At 39.9% G+C, this 27,622-nt stretch overlaps 1 protein-coding gene across 1 annotated transcript in view; it reads right to left on the reverse strand.

Annotated features, from left to right (window-relative positions):
- CDYL (chromodomain Y like) overlaps positions 1–27,622 on the reverse strand; it is a 177,321-nt gene that overhangs the window by 94,890 nt on the left and 54,809 nt on the right. Inside the window, exon 2 of the mRNA XM_065399416.1 lies at positions 3,100–3,766. Within this exon, the coding sequence (XP_065255488.1) occupies positions 3,100–3,766 (667 nt within the window). The remainder of the gene's footprint in view (positions 1–3,099; positions 3,767–27,622) is intronic.

A 27,622-nucleotide genomic window follows, 5' to 3' on the forward strand; every position in this document is an offset into this window, starting at 1 on the left:
ACCCCTTTTTGCATTCCTCCACCAGCTCTCTTCTTTATTGCACATCAAACAGGAGCTATTTGTCTTCACTTTCAAGGCCCTTTACAGACTTTCCCCACCATACCCATAATCTCTCACTTGCTACAGAGATGTTGACTCCTGCCTTGGATCGGCCCACGATGCCAGCCTCCATTGGGCACTTATTAAATTTTCAAACAAGCATTATTGTGCTTCCTCGCATGCCATCCCTCATGCTTGGGAGGAACTGCCCATAAACACCCACAAAGGTACCTCATTATCCTCCTTCACATCCCTTTCTCCTTTGTCCATGATTTCTACAAAAAACTTGGTAACAGCTATGTTCTCAGACCACTGCCTATCATGCTGACCAATACTGTCTCATTCTTTCCTCACACTCCCCCATCTGTCTGTATCCATCTGTTGTCTCTTGCCATATTCTTAGACTGTAAGCTCTCTGGCGCAGGGACCATCTTTTGTTCTGTGTTTGTACAGCGCCTAGCACCATGGGGCCCTGGTCCATGACTAGTGATCCTAGCTGCTACAGTAATGCAAATAAATAAAATTATTAATAATAATGATGATCTAGGCCCTGGGTTTCCTCTGCACATGCATTGTTTCAAGGTGTGTGCTCTCAATGTACATTAGATAAGTAGAGCTGGGTGGGTAAATGGTTTTCCCGTCCCAAAAGGTCAAAATCTTGAAGATTTTCATGAACTGACAATCTGAAAATTATTTTGATATGAGTCAATCGAAACCTTTTGTGTCCATAATTTGGAAGTATTTAATTTTTACTTCAGCCTAGTGATTTAATGTTTTACTATAATTAGCTTAAATTTTAAAACTAAAAGTAGTTATGAACTGAAAAAATTGAATGTTTTGTTTTGAAAAATGTCAAAACGTCCCACTCTGACAAATCCGAAACTTTTTTCCAAAAACTTTTTGAAACCAGATATTTGTTAAAAATCGACCATTTCCCACAGTTTCAGTTTCAACGATCTGGCATTTTCCAACAAAAAACACTTTGTGGGAAAATTCCCAGCCAGCTCGAATAATAAGTTTGTTTTGAAAATATCACATGGTGTAGTCCTCCTGACTACATTCCCTCCCCCCCCCTCCTTTTTGTCCTATTGTATCTGCACCTGTGAAGAAATAAAGGAGAGCCAGAACATTCACACAGTGCCACAATCCTAAGTGTTAATAGGCGGGCTTTTGAAGACATTCCTGAGATGATGTTTGGTTGACATGACAGTATGTTGACTACCTGGCCAGTGTATCTACATCTTCTGAAATGCAAGACAGCAGTTGAGAGAAACAGTGACACCTTAGCAAATAGACAGGTATAAGCACCTGACACAATACCACTTATCCTCTACATGACTGAAGCATCCTTCATTTCTATTCATGTGAGACTCCATGCAATTCTCCTCTCTCCACTTTCACTGGAGGCACTGTACTGTCCCCTATATTGCCAATGCTACTAGTGTAGAGGGACTGGATTTTGGAAATGGTTTTGTCATTTGTGGCCAGTGATTTGCCTGACAAGGTTCCTTGTTTCCTCTGTTTCTTTCTCTGGATGCTAGGAGGCAACTACACTGAAGAGAGAGTACATTTGTCAGTTCACAGTGGGCATCCATACAACACTTTCTCACCATATCAGTTATCACAAAACCATTGCATGTGCACACACCTCTAGTTCATCTACATCAGCGACTTATTGACAGTAAGTTTCATACATTGCAGTCTCTTATGTTTATCTCCAGCTTCTGTTTGTGTCCTTTGAGGTTCACATTCCACATTCAGCCCATGCACAGCAAGAGATAGTCCTGCCACCAAAGTGTGCATTAAAATGATTCCCTAGTTCATCTGAAGCACAGTGGATTAATTTGTGACCTGACACCACAGCTCCTAGAATGAGTTCCTCACTGCCCACTGCTTTCCAAACTCTCCTATTGGGCCTGGGTTTTCAGAAACTCTGAATAGGAGCAACAATGTGTATGAGCTACAGGCAGAAGTGAAGTCCTCAGAACAATCTCTTTTGTGCCCATCTGTTGTGCCTGTAGCTGCTACGTTTGCGAGGCCCAATTCTTAGTTTCCAAAACATTTTTGTCACCCCTTCAACCTCAATAGTACACCTGCAGATTTTGGCCTCTGCATCACGTTTGCAGACGCAATTTTACACTTTTGAAAATGTAGCCCTAAAAGTGCACTCACAAGACTATTTACAATTGTACAGAACAGTCTAAATATGTTTACAGTTATTCTTCCCCTTTAAAGAATAAAGACTTGGGAAACTAAAGGGATGAACATGAAGTTTTTAAACAGGTTTCAATTATTAAAAAGCAGTTTGTCCTTTTATGGTGTTACAAGTTTTGTAAAACCACTTGAATAAATTCATAGTAGGTCATTGAGATATTAGTAAATTTAGTCTTTAATCTAAATGAACTTTCAATGTAAAGTGAATTATATACAGCCAAATACTGCTAAATTTAATCAAAATGCAAGACAGAATTCAGTTCAGAAAGAAATTGCATATATCTGCCCAATTGGCTCAAATTTGCACAGAAACCAACCATAAGAACATTATTATTTAAACCATATAATTCTGATGGCTTTAATCCAAGCAACAGTTAGGCAAAAAGATATGTAAACCAAAAGAGAGAGAACCACTGTAAAGAACCCCTACTAAAAATTACGTGACTATTTCCATCATTTATATTCCTAGCATTCATGACAAATTTGAGTCTCACCTATTTAGAGAAATTTAAAGCAATGATGTAATCTTTGGGAACGGTACACTGATGTCAAGTCAAACACAGATGTATTTTATGTTGATTTTTAAAACACAAATGCCAGTGGAATTCAGTGAAGAAAGCAAAAGCTGGCAAACCCCTCAAAGGCTTCTGCAGTCACAGTTATTTTAAAATAAAGCAACTGTGAAATTCTCCAGATTTGGTTTAGTACAGCAGTTATTCTCTCAATCAATCAATATACTGCTCAAACAGGTCAGCTGAACAAGTAATTGTTTGCATATGACAAATAACAAAAAAGAGTCCAGCCAAAAGGCTAATCTACATAAAAATGTCAAACGTATACACTTACCTTTTCCATTTATTGTTAATGCTGATGCAATTGTGGCTGTTACTGGCACTGGTAGCTGTGGCACTAATGGGTGTATTCTTGGCCGGCTCCCCATCCTAGCACGCTCTGCACCAGGTCCTAATAAAGCTCCCACCGGTTTTTCTGCTGCCACTTCTGGTGCTACAGAGTCTTCTTGATCCTGTTCTATGTGGTCCAATTTATCAGGGCTTTCATTTTGAAAGTCATCAACTGCTGTCCTGCTTTTAATAGGACTTTTGGGAACAAGGATTTTAATACCTGATTTTGCAAGGTCCATATTTTTCCTGCCAGAAAGAGATGGTGAATTGTTTTTCCGGAACTTCTGGGTGGCAGTAAACAATTGATTATTTTTTGACTCCTGGTCTTTGCCAATCACTAAAGATTTAGGTGACGTCTTTGAAAAAGAGCTATTGGTAGATCTAGAAATTTGTTTTCTGGCATTATTTGGAGAGGTCCTGTTTGTCCTGGTTAATGTACTTTCTTTTTGCTTTTCATTGTGACGCCTATTAAATTCATGTATATATTCCTCACAATTTACAAGGTGCTGTTCAGGTTCCCAGGTGTCATCTTCACTCTCATATCCTTTCCATCGCACCAAATATTCTATTTTTCCCTTCTTGTTTTTCCTCTTGTCGACAATTCTCTCTACCTGTTGAAAGGAAAATTAAAAGTTAAACATGGATTTAGATGTAAAGAGGAAAAAATATGAGAGAGCAATTGCACATGGTATTAGATGCACATGGAACACTTTTACAGGAATATAGATTAAAGTATTTTTATGATTCTACAGTGAGATTGTATTCTTCCACTGCTGACTGGCAATGCAGTTTAATGTACCTCAGCTCGTTACTTCGATCTGATAAAAGCTGTCTGGAATATCAAAAATGTTCTGATTCAGAAAATATTTTGTATGTACATGAATCTGAATCTAGCATATCTCAGTTACCACTTTGAGTGAAATCTTGGCCTCACTGGAATCAAGAGATGTTTCGCCACTAACTTTGATGGGGCCAGAGTCCTTTTAACTTCAAGGAAAAAATGTCTTAATATGTTTATACAGAATGTTTAGATAGCAAACTGTTTATTTTACAAAACATATTGGTTTAATATTGTTTGATCATCTATTTATTTAGCATGAGTCATGTGTGAAGTTATTGGTCCTAATGATATATTCTTTGGTGATCGAGGACACTGTATAGCTCAGGAATCAAGGGAGGATATGTGCCATTACATGAGGAAGGCTTTTCTTCTGGCAAAGACAAATAACTGAGAATCAGGAGAACTGGTCCTGATCCTGGCTCTGCCAGACTTGTGTGTGTCCCTGAGCAAATCACTGTGCCTCCGAATGGGAATGGCTAGTATTATATCTTACTTTTATAGGCAATGCAAGAACAGCCACAGGATTATCAGTTTCTTCTGTTCCACTTCCCCCACAGGAAGTGGTTGCTCACCCCTTCCATCCTCTCCTATTTTTGTTATGATGCTCCTGCTGCTCCCCTTTCTTCCATGTTCTCCTTGTTTTTGTTTATATGTTTTGTTTTTTAAAAGGGACTCTTACTTTACTGCTTTGAGTCATCATGAGCAAGGGGCTCCCATATATGACCATATGAATGCATGTATCTAGGATTATCTCTGAAGGATACTTCTACACATCTAATTCACAAGTGTGTGGTTAAGCTAAATTAATGTCTATGGAGTGATTAGAAGAATGGAGGGCAATATACAAGTGCAAACATTATTGTTGAATCATATTGCTACTGACAACAAATTGTGTTAAATGTACCTCTTAGTTTTGAATTTATGTATTTAAAATTGCATGTTTGTGTATTGTATTGAACTTCAAATGTTTGTTTCATTTAGACTACATAATTATTTTAACTTCAGCTACAGTAAAATCTATGTGACCTGCTGTAACAGACCTTTGTGATAGACCGCAGGTACTCTACCATAAATATCCAACCTCCGGGATGTTACAAAGGCCAAACGTATAACTGGGTTCAAAAAAGAATTAGGTAAGTTCATGGAGGATAGGTCCATCAATGGCTACTAGCCAAGCTGGTCAGGGACGCAACTCCATGCTCTGGCTGTCCCTAAACTTCTGACTGACAAAAGCTAAGACTGGACTACAAGGGATGGATCACTCAATTTCCCTGTTCTGGACTGGATTTGCTCTGGTCTAGATGGACCATTGGTCTGACCCAGCATTCTTACTTATCTGCATTCGACTAAAGCTAATAGAAGCTTTTTACCAGAATTCCCTTAATAAACATTACTTTACTGTTCAAATATATGGTACTACTATTTCAATACACTGAAACAAAATTTGTGAAAAATAAATTGTCAAAACATTTAACTGCTGACATTTTCTAATGGCTAAACAAAGAAAACTTGAAATATTTATAATTTATTTTAGAGCTGATTATATTACTCTTTTATATATTCATGGGACTGATGGAGAATGGGCTAGACATCAGAATATGAAATCAAGGCATTCGCTTTTCCATAAAACAATATATGGAAACCAGCTTTGAACAAAAATGTTGTCTCAGAGTGAATGAATAGAAAGTTTACCATATGGATGTAAGGAAGAACAAGCTATCAAGAACTATTGTTAAGACACAGACTGCCTAGAAGTGCTTGTCAGTGTAAACCAGAAATGTTAAATTAAAAGCAAGATGAAAGAACACAAAAACACCAGAATCTTGGTCTTGTATTGTCAGAGAGTAGTGATGATGACTCTGTCTTCCTATCTCCATCTTTCTCTTGTGCTTCTAAAACAAAGATAAAAAAGCACTAACCTCAGAGAAGATGCGCTACAAATAGCGGTAAGGAAATTTATATTCTCTAACTCAAATCTTCATAATGAACACACCTAATAGGGGCTACATCTTTCAAGGATGACCAATTACTAAGTACATGCTCTTTTAAAGTAGTAGGCAATTACACCTGCATACAGAAAGACACCTCAAAGACATAACAGATAAATTGCTGAACAATAAATACAAAATTTTTTCCTATCCAGATGATTTGTAGAACAGACGCAGCAAAGGCACGAAAAGAACTCTGAACAAAATGTTATGGTTGCTCTTTCAAAAGTTTACAACTGAACATTGACTTAATACAGCTTTGAAATTGTACTATGCAGAAGAAAATGCGGCTTTTAACCATCTCAATTTAAATGAAAACAAGCACAGAAACAGTTTTCTTACCTTGTCAAAAAAAATTTTTTTAAACTTTCTTTATTTTTGAGTAGTTTACTTGTAACACAGCACTGTACTGTATTTGCTTTTTAAAAATGTATTTTTAATCTCTGCTGCTGCCTGGTTGTGTAAGTCTGGTTCCAAATGAGGTGTGTGGTTGACCGGTCAGTCATAACACTGGTGTTCATAACTCTGATGGTCTACTGTATTTATATTATGATAATGCCTATAAATCTCAATCAAAGATTAGGGCACCATAAAGACAAGCAATAGAAAACAGTATCTACCTCAGAGAGCCTAATATCTCGATGCCGGACAAGCCATAGCAGGTGGACAAGACAGACAGACAGGATATGGGTGTATTGGGAAGAAGAGTTCAGACCTTGTGGCCCTTGCAGGCTGAGCTCACCACCTTTCTGCACCCTCTGTCCCCCTCACAATGTCGATGTGTGGTAGGACTCAGAATGAGGTGAGTCCTGTGTGTAGAGTGAGAAGTGCCTACCTTGAATTATGGGTTATATAGTTGGAGCCTTATAACCCCGACATGGAAACCACTTAAATGCCTAGTGTATGAAAGTATGGGTGATGGACGGATAGTACCCTTGCCCTGTGTTTAAGTTAATAAAAGTTGCAGCCTACTGCTTAAAATGCGTCCATGTGTCTGTCCTCATTTCACCAGTGTGTCCAAATCAACGGAGTTGGGCAGAAAGGCAGAAGTCACAGTTCCCTACTTGCATAACAAATGCTAGATCAGGGATAGGCAACCTATGGCACGCGTGCCAAAGGCGGCACGCAAGCTGATTTTCAGTGGCATTCACACTGCTCGGGTCCTAGCCACTGGTCTGAAGGTCTCTGCATTTTAAATGAAGCTTCTTAAACATTTTAAAAACCTTATTTACTTTACATACAACAATAGTTTCGTTATATATTATAGACTTACAGAAAGAGACCTTCTAAAAATGTTAAAATGTATTACGGGCATGCGAAACCTTAAATTAGAGTGAATAAAGTCCCTTCCAACCCTGATATTGTATGATTCTATGACTTGGCACACCACTTCTGAAAGGTTGCCGACCCCTGTGCTAGATGCTCGCAATTTGTAGGCTTCATGCCAGAGATGCTGGAAACAACTGGCTTTTGGCAACTACTGGCTACTAGACAACCAGCCATCTTCTGCCACAGAATACATTATCCCTCGGGAGGTAGGGGCCCGGGCAGAGACAGATGCATCATGGAGGTGAATGCCTGGCTGCCAAGATGGTGTCGCCAGGAGGGCTTTGGCTTCCTCGACCACGGGATGCTATTTGAGGAAGGACTGCTAGGCAGAGATGGCGTTCACCTTTCGAGGAGGGGGAAAGAACCTATTTGGACACAGACTGGCTAACCTAGTGAGGGCTTTAAACTAGGTTCAATGGGGACAGGTGAGCAAAGCCCACAGGTAAGTGGGGAACATGGAGGCCTGGGAGATGGGTCGGAAACAAGAGGGAGCGTGGGCTATAATGGCTGAGAGAAAGGAGGGTCAGGGCAAAACTGGGAGGCAAGATCAAACCAGTATCCTAGATGCCTATATACAAATGCGAGAAGTATGGGTAATAAGCAGGAAGAACTGGAAGTGCTAATAAATAAATACAACTATGACATTGTTGGCATCACTGAAACTTGGTGGGATAATACACATGATTGGAATGTTGGTGTGGATGGGTACAGCTTGCTCAGGAAGAATAGACAGGGGGAAAAGGGAGGAGATGTTGCCTTATATATTAAAAATGTACACACTTGGACTGAGGTGGAGATGGACATAGGAGATGGAAGTGTTGAGAGTCTCTGGGTTAGGCTAAAAGGGGTAAAAAGACAAGGGTGATGTCATGCTAGGAGTCTACTACAGGCCACCTAACCAGGTGGAAGAGGTGGATGAGGCTTTTTTTAAACAACTAACAAAATCATCCAAAGTCCAAGATTTGGTGGTGATAGGGGGCTTCAACTATCCAAATATATGTTGGGAAAATAACACAGCGGGGCACAGACTATCCAACAAATTCTTGGACTGCATTGCAGACAACTTTTTATTTCAGAAGGTTGAAAAAGCTACTGGGGGGAAGCTGATCTAGACTTGATTTTAACAAATAGGGAGGAACTAATTGAGAATTTGAAAGTAGAAGGCAGCTTGGGTGAAAGTGATCATGAAATCATAGAGTTTGCAATTCTAAGGAAGGGTAGAAGGGAGTACAGCAAAATAGAGACAATGGATTTCAGGAAGGTGGATTTTGGTAAGCTCAGAGAGCTGATAGGTAAGGTCCCATGGAAATCAAGACCGAGGGGAAAAACAACTGAGGAGAGTTGGCAGTTTTTCAAAGGGACACTATTAAGGGCCCAAAAGCAAGCTATTCCGCTGGTCAGGAAAGGTAGAAAATGTGGCAAAAGACCACCTTGGCTTAACCACGAGATCTTGCATGATCTAAAAAATAAAAAGGAGTCATATAAAAAATGGAAACTAGGACAGATTACAAAGGATGAATATAGGCAAACAACACAGGAATGCAGGGGCAAGATTAGAAAGGCAAAGGCACAAAATGAGCTCAAACTAGCTACGGGAATAAAGGGAAACAAGAAGACTTTTTATCAATACATTAGAAGCAAGAGGAAGACCAAGGACAGGGTAGGCCCACTGCTCAGTGGAGAGGGAGAAACAGTAACAGGAAACTTGGAAATGGCAGAGATGCTTAATGACCTCTTTGTTTCGGTGTTCACCGAGAAGTCTGAAGGAATGCCTAACATAGTGAATGCTAATGGGAAGGGGGTAGGTTTAGCAGATAAAATAAAAAAAGAACAAGTTAAAAAGCACTTAGAAAAGTTAGATGCCTGCAAGTCACCAGGGCCTGATGAAATGCATCCTAGAATACTCAAGGAGCTAATAGAGGAGGTATCTGAGCCTCTAGCTATTATCTTTGGAAAATCATGGGAGACGGGAGAGATTCCAGAAGACTGGAAAAGGGCAAATATAGTGCCCATCTATAAAAAGGGAAATAAAAACAACCCAGGAAACTACAGACCAGTTAGTTTAACTTCTGTGCCAGGGAAGATAATGGAGCAAGTAATTAAGGAAATCATTTGCAAACACTTGGAAGGTGGTAAGGTGGTAGGGAACAGCCAGCATGGATTTGTAAAGAACAAATCGTGTTAAACCAATCTGATAGCTTTCTTCGATAGGATAACGAGTCTTGTGGATAAGGGAGAAGCTGTGGATGTGGTTACCTAGACTTTAGTAAGGCATTTGATACGGTCTCGCATGATATTCTTATCGATAAACTAAGCAAATACAATTTAGATGGGTCTACTATAAGGTGGGTGCATAACTGGCTGGATAACCGTACTCAGAGAGTTGTTATTAATGGTTCCCAATCCTGCTGGAAAGGCATAACAAGTGGGGTTCCGCAGGGGGTCTGTTTTGGGACTGGCTCTGTTCAATATCTTCATTAACGACTTAGATATTGGCATAGAAAGTATGCTTATTAAGTTTACAGATGATACCAAACTGGGAGGGATTGCAACTGCTTTGGAGGACAGGGTCATAATTCAAAATGATCTGGACAAATTGGAGAAATGGTCTGAGGTAAACAGGATGAAGTTTAACAAAGACAAATGCAAAGTGCTCCACTTAGGAAGGAAAAATCAGTTTCACACATACAGGATGGGAAGAGACTGTCTAGGAAGGAGTACGGCAGAAAGGGATCTCGGGGTTATAGTGGACCACAAGCTAAATATGAGTCAACAGTGTGATGCTGTTGCAAAAAAAGCAAACATGATTCTGGGATGTATTAACAGGTGTGTTGTGAGCAAGACACGAGAAGTCATTCTTCCGCTCTACTCTGCGCTGGTTAGGCCTCCACTGGAGTCCAGTTCTGGACACTGCATTTCAAGAAAGATGTGGAGAACTTGGAGAGGGTCCAGAAAAGAGCAACAAGAATGATTAAAGGTCTTGAGAACATGACCTATGAAGGAAGGCTGAAAGAATTGGGTTTGTTTAGTTTGGAAAAGAGAAGACTGAGAGGGGACATGATAGCAGTTTTCAGGTATCTAAAAGGGTGTCATAAGGAGGAGGGAGAAAACGTGTTCACCTTAGCCTCTAAGGATAGAACAAGAAGCAATGGGCTTAAACTGCAGCAAGGGAGGTTTAGGTTGGACATTAGGAAAAAGTTCCTAACTGTCAAGGTGGTTAAACACTGGAATAAATTGCCTAGGGAGGTTGTGGAATCTCCATCTCTGGAGATATTTAAGAGTAGGTTAGATAAATGTCTAACAGGGATGGTCTAGACAGTATTTGGTCCTGCCATGAGGGCAGGGGACTGGACTCGATGACCTCTCGAGGTCCCTTCCAGTCCTAGAATCTATGAATAGCTATTATTTAGATTGCTGTAGTGCCCAAAATGTGGTACCAAAGATTGGCTTCCAAACACCAAGTAGAAGATCCAGTCTTTGCGCTGAAGAGAATATATATATTCTAAAAAGACAAAGATAGACTAACGGTGGGGGCAGGAAAGGTATGTGTCAGACAAGCAACATGATATGGGTGGCAACAGGCACACTTCCTAGTTTTATTTATTTTTACACATATTAAATTATCCTTCCCCACCACTCACAATTCAGTTTCAGTTCGAGGTATTAATGTACATTGTTATATAAAGAGAGGCATGTTCTAATAGCCAGAGCACAGGAACACCTGAGTTCTAATCCCAGCTCTGACAACACACATCTGTGGCTTTAGGCAGGCCACTTAACCTCTGTGTCTCAGTTTTCCCATCTGTAAACTGGTCATACTATGTAGTAGGCAGATTTGCACGATAGGAGGTCCCAATTTTTACCTCAAAGGTATTCAGTAAAAGACATTTTTAGCCACAGAAATCAACCTTGCTTGGGTGCTTCAGCCTACACCATGAAAAAAGTAATTATGTTCCCCCCCAATTGCAAGTGCCAGTCACTAGACTTAGTATTTCTGGCTAAAGAAAGAAACTCCGAATTCTAGTGAATGCTTCCCCACACCGCAGACAAAAAAGGCTGCACACACAGTGGCACACTGCTACATCCAACTTGGGAGTTGAGCTTCTGGCTCCAACACACTCAGTCAACTTGGGAAGCAGAATCTCGTTACCAGCTGAATCCAGGTCTCCTGCTTGACACTATTTAGCACAGCTTTTTGGGATGATCCTTAAATTCCTGTTTATGTCATAAATTAGTTGCGTAAGAAGATCATTGGGCAAAGGTACATAAACACAAGTCACTAAAGGCCAAAACAAATTTACAAAACAAAACAAACAATTGACAATTTACTTATTACAAATAATCTTGAAGAAATGCAAAATGATACAACCTCAGAGTTATTTGTATCAGCTCAAGTGGTTAGATAAATGAAATTTAATCACTGTGTCTTGTAAACTGCCAGGTCATTTTGGATCTCTACCAGCAACTTTTTGGCACTCCAGATCAACTTTCAGTCACTGAATCAGAATTTCACTACAACCAGACTTCTTAAAAGTTAAGCAGCAGGTTGTTCTAATATTTGAAATTTAAATATTAATGCATCTTTTTAAAAGAGATTGTTTGCACAAGAAATATAAGCACAAGGATTCTAGGCCACATTTTATGGGACAGTATTTCAGGATGGACTGCAAAATATTTTGTAAATGGTTCTGGACCCTTTTTTCCTAGTTTTTATGATGAAAGTTCCCTCCTGACACACGCACACTTCTCTCATCCCCACCCCTGCAAGGATTTTTTTAAAAACCTTATAATAATCAAGAACGTCAAGTCTTCTTTCCCTTGAAGTGGTGGTTCTCAGCTTTCAAGGATGCTTATTGTGAGCTCTTGCTTGGTAACAGAAGGATGGAGTTGAACCTTTAACAAACACAACATCTCTGAAGCATTCACATTAGTCATTTTAACTACATAGATGTTAACAATAAACAAAAAGCAAAGACTCTGAAACAGTCTTATTAAAAAAAAATAACTTCCCTTCCTAAATTGCTTAGCTTTCCACCTTTTGATTTTCATCTAGTCTCCATAGCATTTACTTTACATAGCACTTTCCCAGGAAATTGTATTGCGTTTAAATTGTTCCAACGTAATGGTCAAGAGCTGAATCAGCTGACATAATGCTGACCATGTCTAACTGGTCAGTCTACACAAGTCAACATTGGGTCAGCTAGTTGCAGTTAAACCTTGGTGAAGGTGCTGGCGTTTGGACAAGATATAAAAACCTGATTGACAGATGAACTGCTCAGGGAATTGTTAATTGAATTAGCCTTTAAGTCACCAGGACCAAAGTAAGAGAGACAAAGTAATATTTGGCTGAAGTATATAACTGGACAAATTATTCACTATGAATGTCATATGAGTTTAATTCTTTTTCCTGTTTCTGAATTATCCACAAACATGCCACAATTTTTGCAAATATATTCATTATTCACAATTGTTCAATAAATAGTTTGTGAGAAGAAATTTTAGCCTACAGTTTGTTTGCACATTTATCACTATGCAAATATTTATTTGTCACCAAAGTGCACATAAAAAAAGCTTTTGGGTGTGTTCATGACAGCACTTTTGCTGCAAATGATTACTAATATTTATTCAATGTGCTCAATCATACTGGCTCTAACTATGCAAGAAAATACAAACGTTCTTTCAGAATGGAAATCTAAGAGGTATGTATAATAAAATCAAGAAAGCAACTAGTCCTTCAACTGAGAAGACTGTCCCACTCAAATCTCTAAATGGAGACATCACAATTGACAGAAACAAACAGATGCAATGCTGGGTGGAACATTGTCATGAACGCTATTAATGTGAAACCACTGTTTCTGAAGCAGTACTAAAACATGATCCCAAAGTTCCAGATTGTGATATAGAGGCTCATGGGTGCCAAGACAGAAAGGGTTCACTATTCTTTACAAGCAACTCTTGTCAGACCTGACAAACTCACTACACTTAATACAGCAATTTTATGGTATTTATCCGTGAAGGCAGCACGCCAGGTCCCTACCGCATGCTTGTAAGTAATCAATACACAATTATTGTGAGGTGTGTGTATGGGTAATATTTAAGGAATTGTGACCAGGAGGTCAATGAATGATCTTTCAGTCTCCAAAGCAGTGGCAACAGTTCATGTACACAGATTAAAGTATACTGAATATGGAGGACCATGTGAAGGTTGCCACCATCACTCCTTGCGAGCATCCTTCCCCCAACCATCCAGTGAGAGAGGACTATGTTGTGTGAGTACAAGAAAGCGATCGCTAACCAGGAGCTCGCGCTCCATGACAACCTCATTCACTCGCCTCACACTTGCCTTAAGTCCTGCCAACCATTCTGGACAGCTGGAGAAGCTCTTCTGTCGTCCAACTTCAACTCAGAAGACACCTGGTAGGTGCAATGGGCAGGCTCTGATGTAAACAACAAGCACCTCATAGATGACCCTACCATCGAACTGCCAGGTTTCTTGCTCTGCTGAAGACAGTGGACAACCATCAACCATGTTAGCACGTTACATGGAAGAGGAGTACATAACGCACAAATGGAGAATCAAGGATTCACCACAGTGTAAACACGGAGACCTCCAAACCATCTAATACATTGTGAACCAAGCGTCCCATCTTTTCATTTCCAGGAGATAGACAAAGGTAAACTCAGCAGTTCCTGAAGCTCTCAAGTGGATTTCAACCTTTCTATTAACTTGTAAATGTTGCTATTTCCATGCGAAAGAAGATTTAAAGAATAATATAACTATATTTGAAAACTATGCCTTATAGTCTTGGATTAAAAGTTAGTTTCCAGGGAATCATATATCTCGATGGGTAACTGGGGACTGTCACACACACTATTGAAGAGCTTAATGTAGAACCATCTATAAACAAACTTGAAAATGCAATTGTCACCCCTCTCTGGCTAGCCAATTATGTAATGTATTGTTCAATTGTTCACTGTTGCAACAACACAGAAAGGTCAATGGAAAACCATCAAAGATAAAGTACAAACATCAAAGCCACTTGCAGGTAAAAAGGAACATTATAACAGACAGCGGAGTGCCCTGTCAGGAAATAAAGACAAAAGACTGATTCGCGGGTTATGGAAAGACACTCCATCTGTTCACTGAGGACACATCTTGCTGAGCATGGGTGTTTCATAAAAGACTGGATTCTGGTTCCTGGGAACTGAACTCTGGGGGGGAAAACCTACTTTATTAGACTGAAAAGGTAATACTAATAAGTGTAGGTCCTAGTACACTTTTTATGGTTTTGTTTCATATTGTAAAGTTTACATCACTCTCTCTTGTTTCTAGTGGAACCTATCTTAAATAAACTTTCTTTTGTTTTATTAAAAGTGCTCACAAGTGCTGTATGTTATACAGGAGTGACGATTCAAGGTAAAACCAATAAACTGGGGTATACTGCTCCTCTGGAAGCAGAGACTCTGGGATTTTTGAGAGTGTCAGGGTCTGGATATCACAGGGGAATGCTTCAAGGGGTCTCAGGTGCATCTCTTGTTAACCTGCAAGGCAAAGATAGTGCCGGCATAGCCAAGAGGAGAGTGCTTGAGTGGCTGACAGGTTGGCGGTGTCAGGGAGCTAACACTCGGCTACCACAGGCAAGACTCCCTCTCACTGGAGGTTGGGGGTAACAAGGTTCCTCTCAGTCCTGGGTACCTGACTGTCACACAGACTATCAAAGAACTTAATATAGAACCGTCTATAAACAAACTTGAAAAGGCAATTGTCTCCTAGCACCAGGAAAGGCCACAGGAAAAGATGGAATTCCAGCTAAAGTACTGAAGCAAGAAGGATAGATTGTGCTTAAACATCTGCACAATGTCCTGCTTCCCTGCTGCAGGAGAGGAGGAGTACCACAAGACATGACTGATGCCACCATCGTAACACTGTATAAAGACAAAGGAGATTGAAGTGACTAACGACTACAGAAGAATCTCTCTTCTTAAAGTTGCTGGCAAGGCATTTGCACAGATGATTCTCAAAAGACTGCAAGTTCTTGCCAAATGTGTGTATCCAGGGAGTCAGTGGGGCTTCTGAGACATTAGATCAACTATTGACATGGACTTTGCACTACGGCAACCAAAAGAAAAGTGTCAAGAACAAGGAAAACCTCTCTACAAGGCCTTCATAAATCTTACAAAGGCTTTTGACTCAGTAGGCACAAATAGCATTTTTCAATTCCCCCTCCCCCTTTTTCTCCCTGTATTTTCAGAGATTCATAGATTTTAAGGCAAAACGGGACTGTTACATCTCTAGGTTGACCTCTTGCATACCAGAAGCCATTCAATTTTACCCCGTTACCTCATATTAAGCCCTATACATTGGGCTTGATTAGAGCATCTATCTTTCAGAAAGGCATTCTATCTTGACTTGAAGATATTAAAAAAATATTAGAAAAGGGATGGAAAATAAGACTGAACTAACATCATGCCATTATATAAATCCATGGTGAGCCCACACCTTGAATACAGTGTCCAGTTCTGATTGCCCCATTTCAAAAAGCATACAGTAGAACTTGGAAAGGGTTCAGAGAAGAGAAACAAAGATGATCAAGGGTACAGAATGGCTTCCAAATGAGGAGAGACTAAAAGGATTACAGCTGTTCAGCTTAGAAAAGAGAAGACTCAGGGAGAATATGATATAGGTCTATAAAATCATGAATGGTGTAGAAAAAATGTTATCTTTTCCCACAATACAAAAACCCAGGGGTCACCCGATGAAATTAATAGGCAGCAGGTTTAATACAATCAAGAGGAAGTACTTCTTCACACAACACACAATTAACCTGTGGAACTCCTTGTCATGGGATGCTGTGATTGCCAGAAGTATAATTGGGTTATAACAAGAACTCGGTAACTTCAGGGAGCATAGGCCTATCAAAGACTATTAGCCAAGATCATCAAGGATGCAATCCCATACTCAAGGTGACCCTAAACCTCTGATTGTCAGAAGCCAGGAAGGGAAGACCAGGTTGTCTTCTGTATTCGCCAATGGCCCTGCTCTGTACACTCTCCCTGAAGTTCTGGTATGGGTCATTGTTGGAGACAGGATACTGGGCTAGACGTAACATTGGTCTGACCTAGTATGGCTGTTCTTATATTCTTATGACAAAGAGTTCATCACGTCCCTTGGTAGTTTGTTCCAAGGGTTAATCACCTTCACTGTTAAAAACTTGTGCCTTATTTCTAATTTGAATTGGTCTGGCTTTGGCTTCTAGCTTCATTGGTTCTTATTATGCCTTTCTCATCTAGATTAAAGAGCCCTTTAGTACCTGGTATTTTCTCCCTGTGAATGTACTTACACACCGTAATCAAGTCACATCTCAATCTTCTTTTTGATAAACTAAACAGATTGAGCTATTTAAGGGATTACTATAAGGCATTTTCTCCAGCCCTCGAATCATTTAGTGACTCTTTTCTGAACCCTCTCCAAATTTCAACATCCTTTTTGAAAGGCAGATACCAGAACTGAATGCAGTATTCTAGTATTGGTCTCACCAATGCTGTAGACAGAGGTAAAAATCACTTCCCTGTTCTTATTCACTACTCCCCCATTTATACATCAAGGATCATATTAGCTCTTTTTTGTCACAGCGTGACCCTGGAAGTGCATGTTTAGATGTTTGTCCATTATGACCCCTGAATCCTTTTCATATAGTCCTCCATTCTATAGGCATGCCCTGCATTCTTTGCTCCTAGATGTATGACCAACCATTTGGTGGTATTAAAGCAGTGTTTCTCAAATGCAGCCACCAGGGGCTTTTCTTGCAGTCACAGCCTCCTGGGCTGTGATGGAGGGGGAGCGCAAAGTAGAGACCCTTCCCCCTCCCTGTTGCTCCTGGATGCTGGGGCCAACAGCAGGGGTTGGGCCCTGCCCACCTTCTGGAGTCACCTGGGGCACAATGCTGTTGGAGCAGGCAGCCAGCGAGTTCTCACCTTCCCATGGGTGGCAGGGCTCAGGCTTTGGGCTACAGCCCTGGGGCAGCAAGCTCTGTCCGTGGGGCTTCAGGCTCCAGCCCTGGGCTCTGGCTGCGCAGTGGCAGGCCCCAGGCTCCAGCCACACAGCTTCAGGCTCTGTCCCTGGACGCCATCCTCTGGCCGTGGGGCTTTGGGCTCTGGCTGCAGGACTCCAGCCCCCCACTGCCTGCCCCAGCCCACCTCCCCTGGCCCCCACTGCCTCCCCCAACCCTCCATCAATGGCTTAATTTGTCCCCAGGCTTGCCAGGGCTGATTAAGTCTGCTGTGAAAAGTGATATGTGTATGTTTGTTAATATCACTTTTCACAACAGATTTACTAGCTAGCAATAAACAAATTACAATGATTTGGAGGTGTATATGTGCATATTTATTTGGTTATCCTAAAGCTAATCAAGTACACCGCTACCTCGATATAACACAACCCGATATAACACGAATTCGGATATAACGCGGTAAAGCAGCGCTCCGGGGGGGCGGGGCTGTGCACTCTGGCGGATCAATGCAAGTTCAATATAACGCGGTTTCACCTATAACGTGGTAAGATTTTTCGGCTCCCGAGGCCTGCTTTATATCGAGGTAGAGGTGTATTTTAGGAAAAAGCGAGAGAGCGCCCATCAGCAAGAGTTGGTGGCCACACTCTGAGGCCACCAAAAAAATTGTCCTGAGAACCCCTGTATTAATGTGCATATTGTTTGAATAGTCTCGCTTACCAAGTGACCCAGATTGCTCGGTACGACTGCCCTATCTTCATAATCATTTGCCACTCTGCCAATCTTTGTGTCATCTACAAATATTATCCGCAGTGATTTTTCTATTTACTTCCAATATTTTTATCAATGATCTGAAGAGCCTCACACTTAGAATCAATCCCTGCAGAACCCCACTAGCAACAATGAGGATTCCCCATTGAGGTTTATCAGTTAGCCAGTTCTTACTTAGTCCATTTAATGTGCGCTATATTGATATTGCATAGTACTAATTTTTTTTAATAAGAATATCCTGTGGTACTAAGTCAAATGCCTTACAAAAGTCTACATATATTACAGCTATGCAGTTATCTCCCTGAACTGAATTTTTAATCTCATAAAAAAAATGCGATCAGGTTTGCTTCACGAGATCTATTTCAATAATACCATGTCAACTGGCATTAATTATATTCCCATCCTTTAATTCTGTATTGATTGAATCAGATATAAGTTTATTAATAATTTCCCCCAGGACTGATATCAGGCTAACCAGCCTATAATTGCCCAGGTCATCCCATTTGTCCTTTTTCAAATATCAGCACAACATTAGCACGCTGCCAGTCTTCTGGAACTACCTTAGCAGAGTAAGACGTATTAAAAATTCAAGTCAGCAGGCCAGAAACATCATCAGCCAATTATTTTAGTACTCTTAGGCAGAAGTTATCAGGACCTGCTGACTGAAAAATGTTTATAGCTAGTAAATCCTCATTAGTTGCTAATGGACTAAACAGTACTTCAACATCCTGCTTCTTTCCAAATACTGAACAAAAACATTTCTTGAACACTTCTGCATTTTCTGCATCATTATTAACAATTTTACCATCTCCTAATAATGGGCCTATGCCATCAGGATTATTTTGTTCCTAATATACTTTAAAATCTTCTTTTTGTCCCTAGTTGCACAACTCGTCATATATTAACGCTGGGTAATAAGCAAGAGAAATATGAAATTCTCATTTGTAAGAATGTTTGGTATAATTGGCATTATTGAAACATGGCTGGATGATTCGCATGATTGGAATGTTAATCTCTAGTTGCCAACCTGCTTAGAAAGGATGGAGTGGATAAAAGAGGTGGGGTTGTATGGCACTCCATGGTAAAGACATCATTACCTGTTTTAGAGTTACTTATAACTCTGAACTGCAGAATCTTGAATGCATATGGATTAATTGCTAGCTAGCAAAGCATAGGAGGGGTACTGGTGAAGGTCATCAGTACCTGGTGAAAATCTCTTCTGTCTTCAGGCATGTATAAGGCAGGTCACAGGTCTCATCATCCATATCTGCTATCTGGTATAGAGCTATACCTAAAACAGAAGCAACCACATTCCCTCCTGTAAATGACCTCCAAAACACCACTGTTTGCTGCTCCTGTTGCCTGCTTACCTGTTTGGTTGGCAGTGAGGAGGTGGAGCTATGCAAAGAGGCTTAGTGCATAGTATAGTAGAGAGAGGGGGATTAACCACTCAGGGTATATCTACACACACACAAAAAGACCCATGGTAGACTCAGAGCCCAGGTCAACAACCTCAGGCTCTCTGGGCTAGTGCTGGCTAAAAACAGCAGTGTAGATGTCGGGCCTGGGCAGGAACACAGGCTCTGACACCCAACCCCCATCACTGGGATTCAGAGCCCAGGTTCCAGCCTGAGCATGAACACCTTCATGGCTATTTTTAGCCCTGTAGCGTGAGCCCCATGAGCCTGAGTCAGTTGACTCATTGAGACTCCCTGCTGTAGATATTTTTTGTTTTTGGTTTGTTTGTTTTTTTGCAGGGTAGACATACCATCAGAGACTTTAAATACTCGGTCGGATCGAAGACTCCAGGGTTCCAGCCACAAGGTCCTCACAAAGAAACAAGCAGACATTTCTCATATGGCCAACCAGAGGCTCTAACCCCCAGCCCTATGGTCCTTCTGTAGACAAACAGGCAAACACAAAACTCACCAAGTCCCTTTACCTACAAGCACAAGCTCTGCAGCTACTCCCTCCAAAACTTTCCTGTTTGCCACTCCTGTTCACCTATTCATTCAGTTCTAATCTGATGGCTATTGTCAAACACGCAGCTCACAGGACAAATCAGGCCTGCTTGATGCATCTATGTGGCCTGCATGAAAGATTCATATTCTGCAGAATCTATGTGTTTACTTTTTAAAAACCAAGATTTTAGATCTCCTGGTTGCAAAGATAAATGTGAATTGAGTGTAAACCAATGCAGTGAGGTCTGCCTGAATCTGCAAGACAGCCTGAAATAATAGCTGTGAGAAATGTGAAAACCCAGGCCCTTTAACCTAATAGGGGTGTCAACTCTAAGACCCAACGGTTATACTTTAATATCAACTTTAACTATTTCATTGCAGATTATTTTAGTGGATGGAATGGAGGAGTAGGTAGGACTGAAAGCCAGGAGAAGTGAAAACTGCGTGCTACTGCAGGAAAGGAAAGGAAGATATAAAAACAGAGGGAACACAGACTAAAAAGGGGGAGAGAAATCAGGATGGGGAAGGAAGGGAAGAAAAGAATAGAAACAGCGGTGGTCTTATAGGGGAGCATATTTTCTGACTGACTGAAGCTGAACTTAACAATAAGGCACTGAATGAATTCCTACAATTTAGTCATGGAAGTCATGGAATCCGTGACTTCCAGTGACCTCTGTGACTTCAGCGGTGGGAAGCTGCAGGGTCCCCTGCTGCCCACGGGGAGCTGCAGGGTACCCCCGCTGCCTCTGGCAGCCCCCGCAACTCCCGGCCGCCAAGGGAACTCTCGAGCTCCAGGGCGGCAGGGGAACCCCTGAGCTCCTGGCCTTCACAAGCAGTGGGGGAACCCCCCCTGCTCTTGGGGGTAGCGGGGAATCCCCTACAGCTCCCAGGGCCCCCGGAGCTGTGGGTGGTGGGGGTACCCCGCAGCTCCTGGTCCCTGTGCAGCTGCCCCCCTTCAAGCGGTTTGAGGATCTGCAGATCCCCATTTTGTCCTGGATATTTTTAGTAAAAGTCACAGGCAAAATCTTAGCCTTAGTTATTACATAAAGACCATACTCCACCATTGATCTCGGTGTAAGCCTCCCTACTACATCATCAGTACATAGAACTTAAATCCAGAATGGCAGTTCCTATCTACTCCAGTATCCTCTCTCTAGTAATGGCCAGTACTAGGTATTTCTGAGGAAGGAACAAGAGCCCTGCAGTAAGCAACTGTGGAATAATCTCCCTCATCTTCCCAACACAGAGGTCTCCTCAAAATCCCTTATAGTTACAGATTGGTTTAAGACACGACACATGAGGTTTAATATCCCAACCAACATTTTTTGTTGGCAACAACTATTACAATGGTTAATATTCTTCTCAGTAAGAGTCAGAAAGGAACTGGACAGTTATATGGGTAAATTATTGGCCTCAAAGACATCCTGCGGCAATGAGTTCCACAGGCTAATTGCCAGTTGTGTGAAAATGTATTGCCTTTTATCAGTTTTAAATTTGCCACCTTTTGACTTCATTGAATGCCCCTTGTTTTTGTGTTATGAGACAGGGAGAACAGAACTTCCTGATCCACTTTTCTAGACTATTATTTTATACACTTTTATGTTCCCTTTTATTCATCTCCCTATTAATGTAAGCTATCCCAGTCTTTTCAGTCTCTCTTAGTATGAGAGTTTTCCTCGTCTCTTATCTTTCTCATCACCCATCTCTGAACCCCCTATAATACTGGAATATACTTTTCCAGACAGTGTGACCAGTATTGTACATAGCATTCTAAGTGAAGCACACCACTGAATTATATAAGGATATTATATTTTCCATATTGTTCTCCATCCCATCAGCTTCTATCAATTGAAGTTCTACTGTGGATTGAGAGGGTTATGAAATCCTACATTTTATAGCCTGTACCACAGACCATAGCTATAATTTAAACTCAGCCCTCTTCACAAGTTTCAACCCCCTGATTTAGGTGCTTATAATGGACCTCATCATGTAGAAACTGAGTGCCTGAGATGACTGTCTCAGTCAAGTTTGTAGTGCACCATCACAATTGGGACCTGTTGGAGGTCTAAACAGAGATTATGGGACTAGAAACTGTACTATTGTGCCCTCTCACCAGCATTAGTGCTCCCTCCAGCACTGAAATCATAATTGAGGCCCACTGACAGATTGCCTGGCTGCTGCTCATGTTGCACCTGTATATAGGCTGGGATTTTCAAAGTGGAGGGAGTTAGGCACCACGCTCTCACTGAATTTCAATGGACGCCTAATTCCTTTAGGCTCCTCTGAAAATGCCAGCAATAATACAAGAAAAGGTCTTTGGAAGCCTTTTGCAGGAAAGGCACACTAGAAATGCTAGAGAATGTAACAGAAACCTGTGGTAAAGTAACCATTCTTATTTAGTGAATTTCCTTATTGAGAAGCATCTTTCCCCAACGTTTACTCTTTTACAAGTCACCCTTTTAAACTCACATGAAATGTCTGCATGGCAGATAATCTTCCTGTTTAAGAAGTGGGCATTCACCCACAAAAGCTTATGCTCCAATACATCTGTTAGTCTTAAAGGTGCCACAGGACTCTCTGTTGCTTTTTCCTGTTTAGGGTTAACATAGAAATTATCACTCAAAATTGTAGTGGCATAACTAAATGAAAACCTACTGCAGAATCATTTTATCAAGAAACTTACATTAATTGTATTTATCTAGATGTTCCTTTATGAACAAATACAACCTCTTACTCTTCATTTTGCTGTTCGTGACTGACCTAGCCCTCAGTTAGGAACAGTTCAAACTTATTTATTTACACAACAATGTAGCAAAAATAAATATGTTGTAGGATATAATCCTATAATATATGTAAAAGTGTATAGAGAACATCTGAATACATTTCTACATATTTATATAATCAATAATATATGGTGAACAATGGTACACTGTACAAAAAAAGCTATGTATCATTTTATTCTATTAAAAATAAAGATAAAAAGGAAGACTGTTAAATTAGCATTAAATAAGCTTGATCTCTTAAATGACAGTATTCTTATTAGAATGAAGTTCTTAAAATTACCACTCTTCCCTTTCAGGTATGCAGTAAAGGTTGGAGCAGACCAGAAGGCTTACCTATTAATGTGCTATACGCATTAAGTTATCAAGTTCTCTCATCACCAGTTACCCAAGGATCTCATCACCAATATATAAAATCCCTCAGGAAATTCTTCCCATCTTAAATTCATTAGTGAAATCTGTGCTCCAGAGAACATAAGATGATTCAATTCACTTGGCTTTTTATTGCTCATAACACTAGTTGTTCTCTTCTTTCATAGGCAAATATTCTCTCTCCTGCTGTTCCCACATCTCTCTACTGCAACATGGAGGGCTCAGGCCAGAGCCCCAGAACAACCAATACTGTTCCACTGGAAAAACAAAACAAAGCAAACTGTATTGAAAAGTATAGTCTTGCAATACAGATGACCATGGTAACAAGAATCATAGATTCAAATAAGTCCATCTCTCAGGATGTGATGATTTGGTAACATTTGGTACATATATTAAAGCTGTCCCACAGACAGAAGAGACAACTTTAAATTACAAGACTTGCACTTACGTAAGAGATGATGTTAATAAAAATATTGTCATGGTCTCTTGCTGAGAGGCAGCTGAAGAATTCATCAAAATCAAGTATCAAGACAAAGAAGACATTTGCTTCCAAAGCAAGAGACACTGATCCTGCAACAATTTTTAAATACAATTACTATTTTTATAAAATCAAATGACTGATGCAGATTCAAAATATTTTATCTAATTTGTACGTTAAGGTAACAGTAGATCATGGTACAGTTGTTGACCTGTATTCTGAATAGCTTAGAAATCAAATCTGTGTACTTCAGTCATGGTCAGGTACCCACAATAGTGGATTTTGGGTGGAGGTTTTGGTATGCTGTACTTCAAATGTACACACTCTTCCTTCCCTCAAACACACATTTTCGTTTATTATGGTCAACTGTCCAATAATATGACTGGCATGTATTGCAATGGTATAGAAAGCGCATGGGTCCTTGGCAGAATTACTATCGGTATATTTTCACTTAAATTAACTGTTCCTTAAAAAGTTGCTGATATATTAGACACAATATAGGTTTTTTTACTCTCCAAAAATCAGTCATTCATGTCTTCTCATTTAATAGAATATTAATTATATTCATTGCACTTAATATTAAAGATCCTGAATTACAAGGAAGTTCTGATGTCTATAGGATTTTCGTCTACATTTCTATCATTTTGGACATGCCCCTCTTTATAACTTCATTGCTATACAGCAGCTGCATTTATTTTTCTTCTCCATCATCAGTTTACTTAGGGTGCAGCAGTTTTTGGAAGTTAGACTGATTATTCTGATGTTAACTGGTAGAATATGCCCCGTCCCATCTCAAAATTGTGTGTGCATTGGCATCAGGAGTAAAGAATGTGACAGAAGTGATTTTTGGACACAGGAAACGGCAGCTTCAGTAACAGCAGACTGTTTAGATAATTCTCCTACTTATTTCAAACAATTAATAAAAAAAGAAAGAGCTGAACAGAAAACACTTTTTTTACATTAACAAATAGTCTTGAAGAACAAGTTCCTTAAATATGCTTCAGAGTAATCTTTTATTTATTAACTTCACAAATTCAATCCAGGTAAGGAACAAAAAACTGACTTGCCATAGACCAGGGGTAGGCAACCTATGGCACGCATGCCAAAGGCGGCACGCGAGCTGATTTTCAGTGGCACTCACACTGCCCGGGTCCTGGCCACCGGTCCGGGGGGCTCTGCATTTTAATTTAATTTTAAATGAAGCTTCTTAAACATTTTAAAAACCTTATTTACTTTAGATTCATCAATAGTTTAGTTATATATTATAGACTTATAGAAAGAGACCTTCTAAAAACGTTAAAATGTATTACTGGCACGCGAAACCTTAAATTAGAGTGAATAAATGAAGACTCGGCACACCACTTCTGAAAGGTTGCCGACCCCTGCCACAGACCTTAAATTTTCAGAATCAGATAGTTATTCTCTACCTCTGCTGTACCCTTCCCACCTTCTTGTTTGAAAACAATACCTCAAAGTTAGCTCTAGCATGAAGCAGCGATTGAAATCTGGAAAATTGCCCTCAAAGGAGATGCAATGGTAGGATTCTTGCAAGATCATGGTTGAAGTTTAAGGAAATATTTCTTCAATTCTATGATCTGTGCCGGTGTCTATGACATTCAGAAGAAAAGCAGAGTCTTGTCCTTCCTATGCAAGTGGCTAAAGTCTTTGTTCAGGTTGAAACAGTGTGATACTCTGACTCGACTTGTTAAAATCTGTTCCTGAGAAGGAAGTGGTCAACAATTTACACACATGATGTTGTTTTATGTTATCTTTTACTTAAAGAACGTTTTGGTCTCTTGTTTATTTTCCCTCCCCCCAGCCCCTCACAAGTGCCAACAGAGATGAACTCAGCTTTCTAACAGTTAGTATATCCAAGGTTATCTACTATTCCGGACTATACCAAAGCATCAGAATTATTTATGAACTTCCCTGTATGCTATTAATAAAGGTGCCATTTAAGACTTCATATTTCTATGTAAAAAGATATTTATTTCTGTTCCCCACCCCCTGTAGACACAGCTGATTACAGATACTTTTTCAGCCATCTAAGCATTTTTTTCCATCTAAATTACAAACACAGACATTTCTTTCCTTTATATACAAACACTATTACATTCTTAAAGGGAGTCAGTAATTCCTGAACATCAATTACTAGTCTGGGAAGGAGTCTTGATAAAAATCTTCATATTATTCCAGAATTGCCCCATTTCATTCTTTAAGATTTGTTCTAAGTTCTTTCACCCAGGGAATCTCAGAAATTTATTTTATATTTAGTTGTCTGGTTTAAGAACAAAAACGAAAAATACTGCCCCTTCCCTCCCACACACATTAGATGCCTCTAATTACTAATTGTCTGGAAGCAGTCTCTTTTATTTTCATATTAGCTCTTACTATGGCAGGCGTGGCAGTGAACACTATAGGTAAAGATACAAAACTGTCTCTATTATAGTCACCCATTTTCAGTTACTCTTAACTTCCTAAATCTCATCTTTCAAGATGAAATTTTCCAGGCTTGGTTACTGCCTGGAAGATTTTTTGTTTCATATGAACAAATATGATTTAGTACTTTTGCTTTAAAAAAAAAAAAAAAGAGAACTTTTCCCCCCACTTTCAAAAAAATAAAACACCTCCTGTTCCAACTTTTGCAACCTTATTTTGAACTAAACCCCCACTTCTTCACAGCCCAGTTTATTCATGAAGGAGATGTTAAATATAAAGTTTTGATGAGCAATTTCATAATATAAACGGCATCTTCACCACACCAGCAAAGAACCTCATTAGCCAAAGGGATGGAGCTCATGTGAAATAGTACATACCTCTGTGAATATACAGGTTGCTTCAAATGGAAAGGTTCCTCACAGAAGCCCTGTGAACAGCCTTCTGATGTAGATGGAGACCTTGTTGGGCAACATGGTGAGAGGGGGGAGAAAATGGCAGTGTGGGCTGTGAACTGGATACCACGACTGCTTTATTAGCCTGAACCTATATGGAGCGTTAGAGCCTTTGAAACTTTGAAGGCACAATGAAAGACGTAAGCATCTCATTTATCAATGCTTTGGGATAAAAGGAGTCAGGCAAAATCAATTTAATGAAGACTACTGGACACTGGAAGGAGGCTTGTCTTCTCTACAAGTGCACACTACACTTCCAAGTTGGTTTTGCAGGCTCCTCAACACAGGGGGAAAACATCATTCCCATAGTGCTGAACTGCAAAGAGGCACAATCCATAACATTTGCACTCTATGGTTTTTTTTTTTGAAAATTTGCCGCCTTCTTCCACATTCCTCAGTGTAATGGTGCAAAAGTGTCCATTTCCAAGATAAGGAATATTAAAAATATTACAATTTTTGTGTCTTTAGGACACAAAAAAAATCTCTGATAAGTAGTTAGTTACTTTTACCCGACTTTCATTTTCAGAAAGAAACCCTGATTTCTAGATTACTGGAAAAAATATATTTTTTAGCAAATACCACCACTCCTTTATATTTGAGCGATGCAGAGAGTTTTTGATGTTTTTTCCTCCAGCGTAGAAGGGGTAGAAATGGGTTCTGCCCATAATACAACCACCATTTGATTTAAAAAAAATACATTTGAACTATTTTAAAATATTTCTGGGAAAACTTCTCTCAAAACCTCTCTCTGCTCCTCTCCACAGCATCAAAACTTACTCAAAGCGAGACATATGAAACACTTAATTAAGAAAAACACATTTTAATTTTTTATTTCAAAATCACACACCACATTATAAACTATTAAGCACAAAATTTTCTCCTAAACAGTGACATTTTGTCATGGTTTATAATGCTTACTATGTTTATTAATTTTGATGCAACTAATGTACTACCATTTCCAAACTATAAAATCATTTAACTTTGAACATAGCTCAGAAACTGGAATTTCCATTTTCAAATTGAATGTCTTGATAATAATCCCTAAAAAA

This window comes from Emys orbicularis, chromosome 2 (genome assembly GCF_028017835.1).
Source record: "Emys orbicularis isolate rEmyOrb1 chromosome 2, rEmyOrb1.hap1, whole genome shotgun sequence".
In the NCBI taxonomy this organism is placed as follows: Eukaryota; Metazoa; Chordata; order Testudines; family Emydidae; genus Emys; species Emys orbicularis.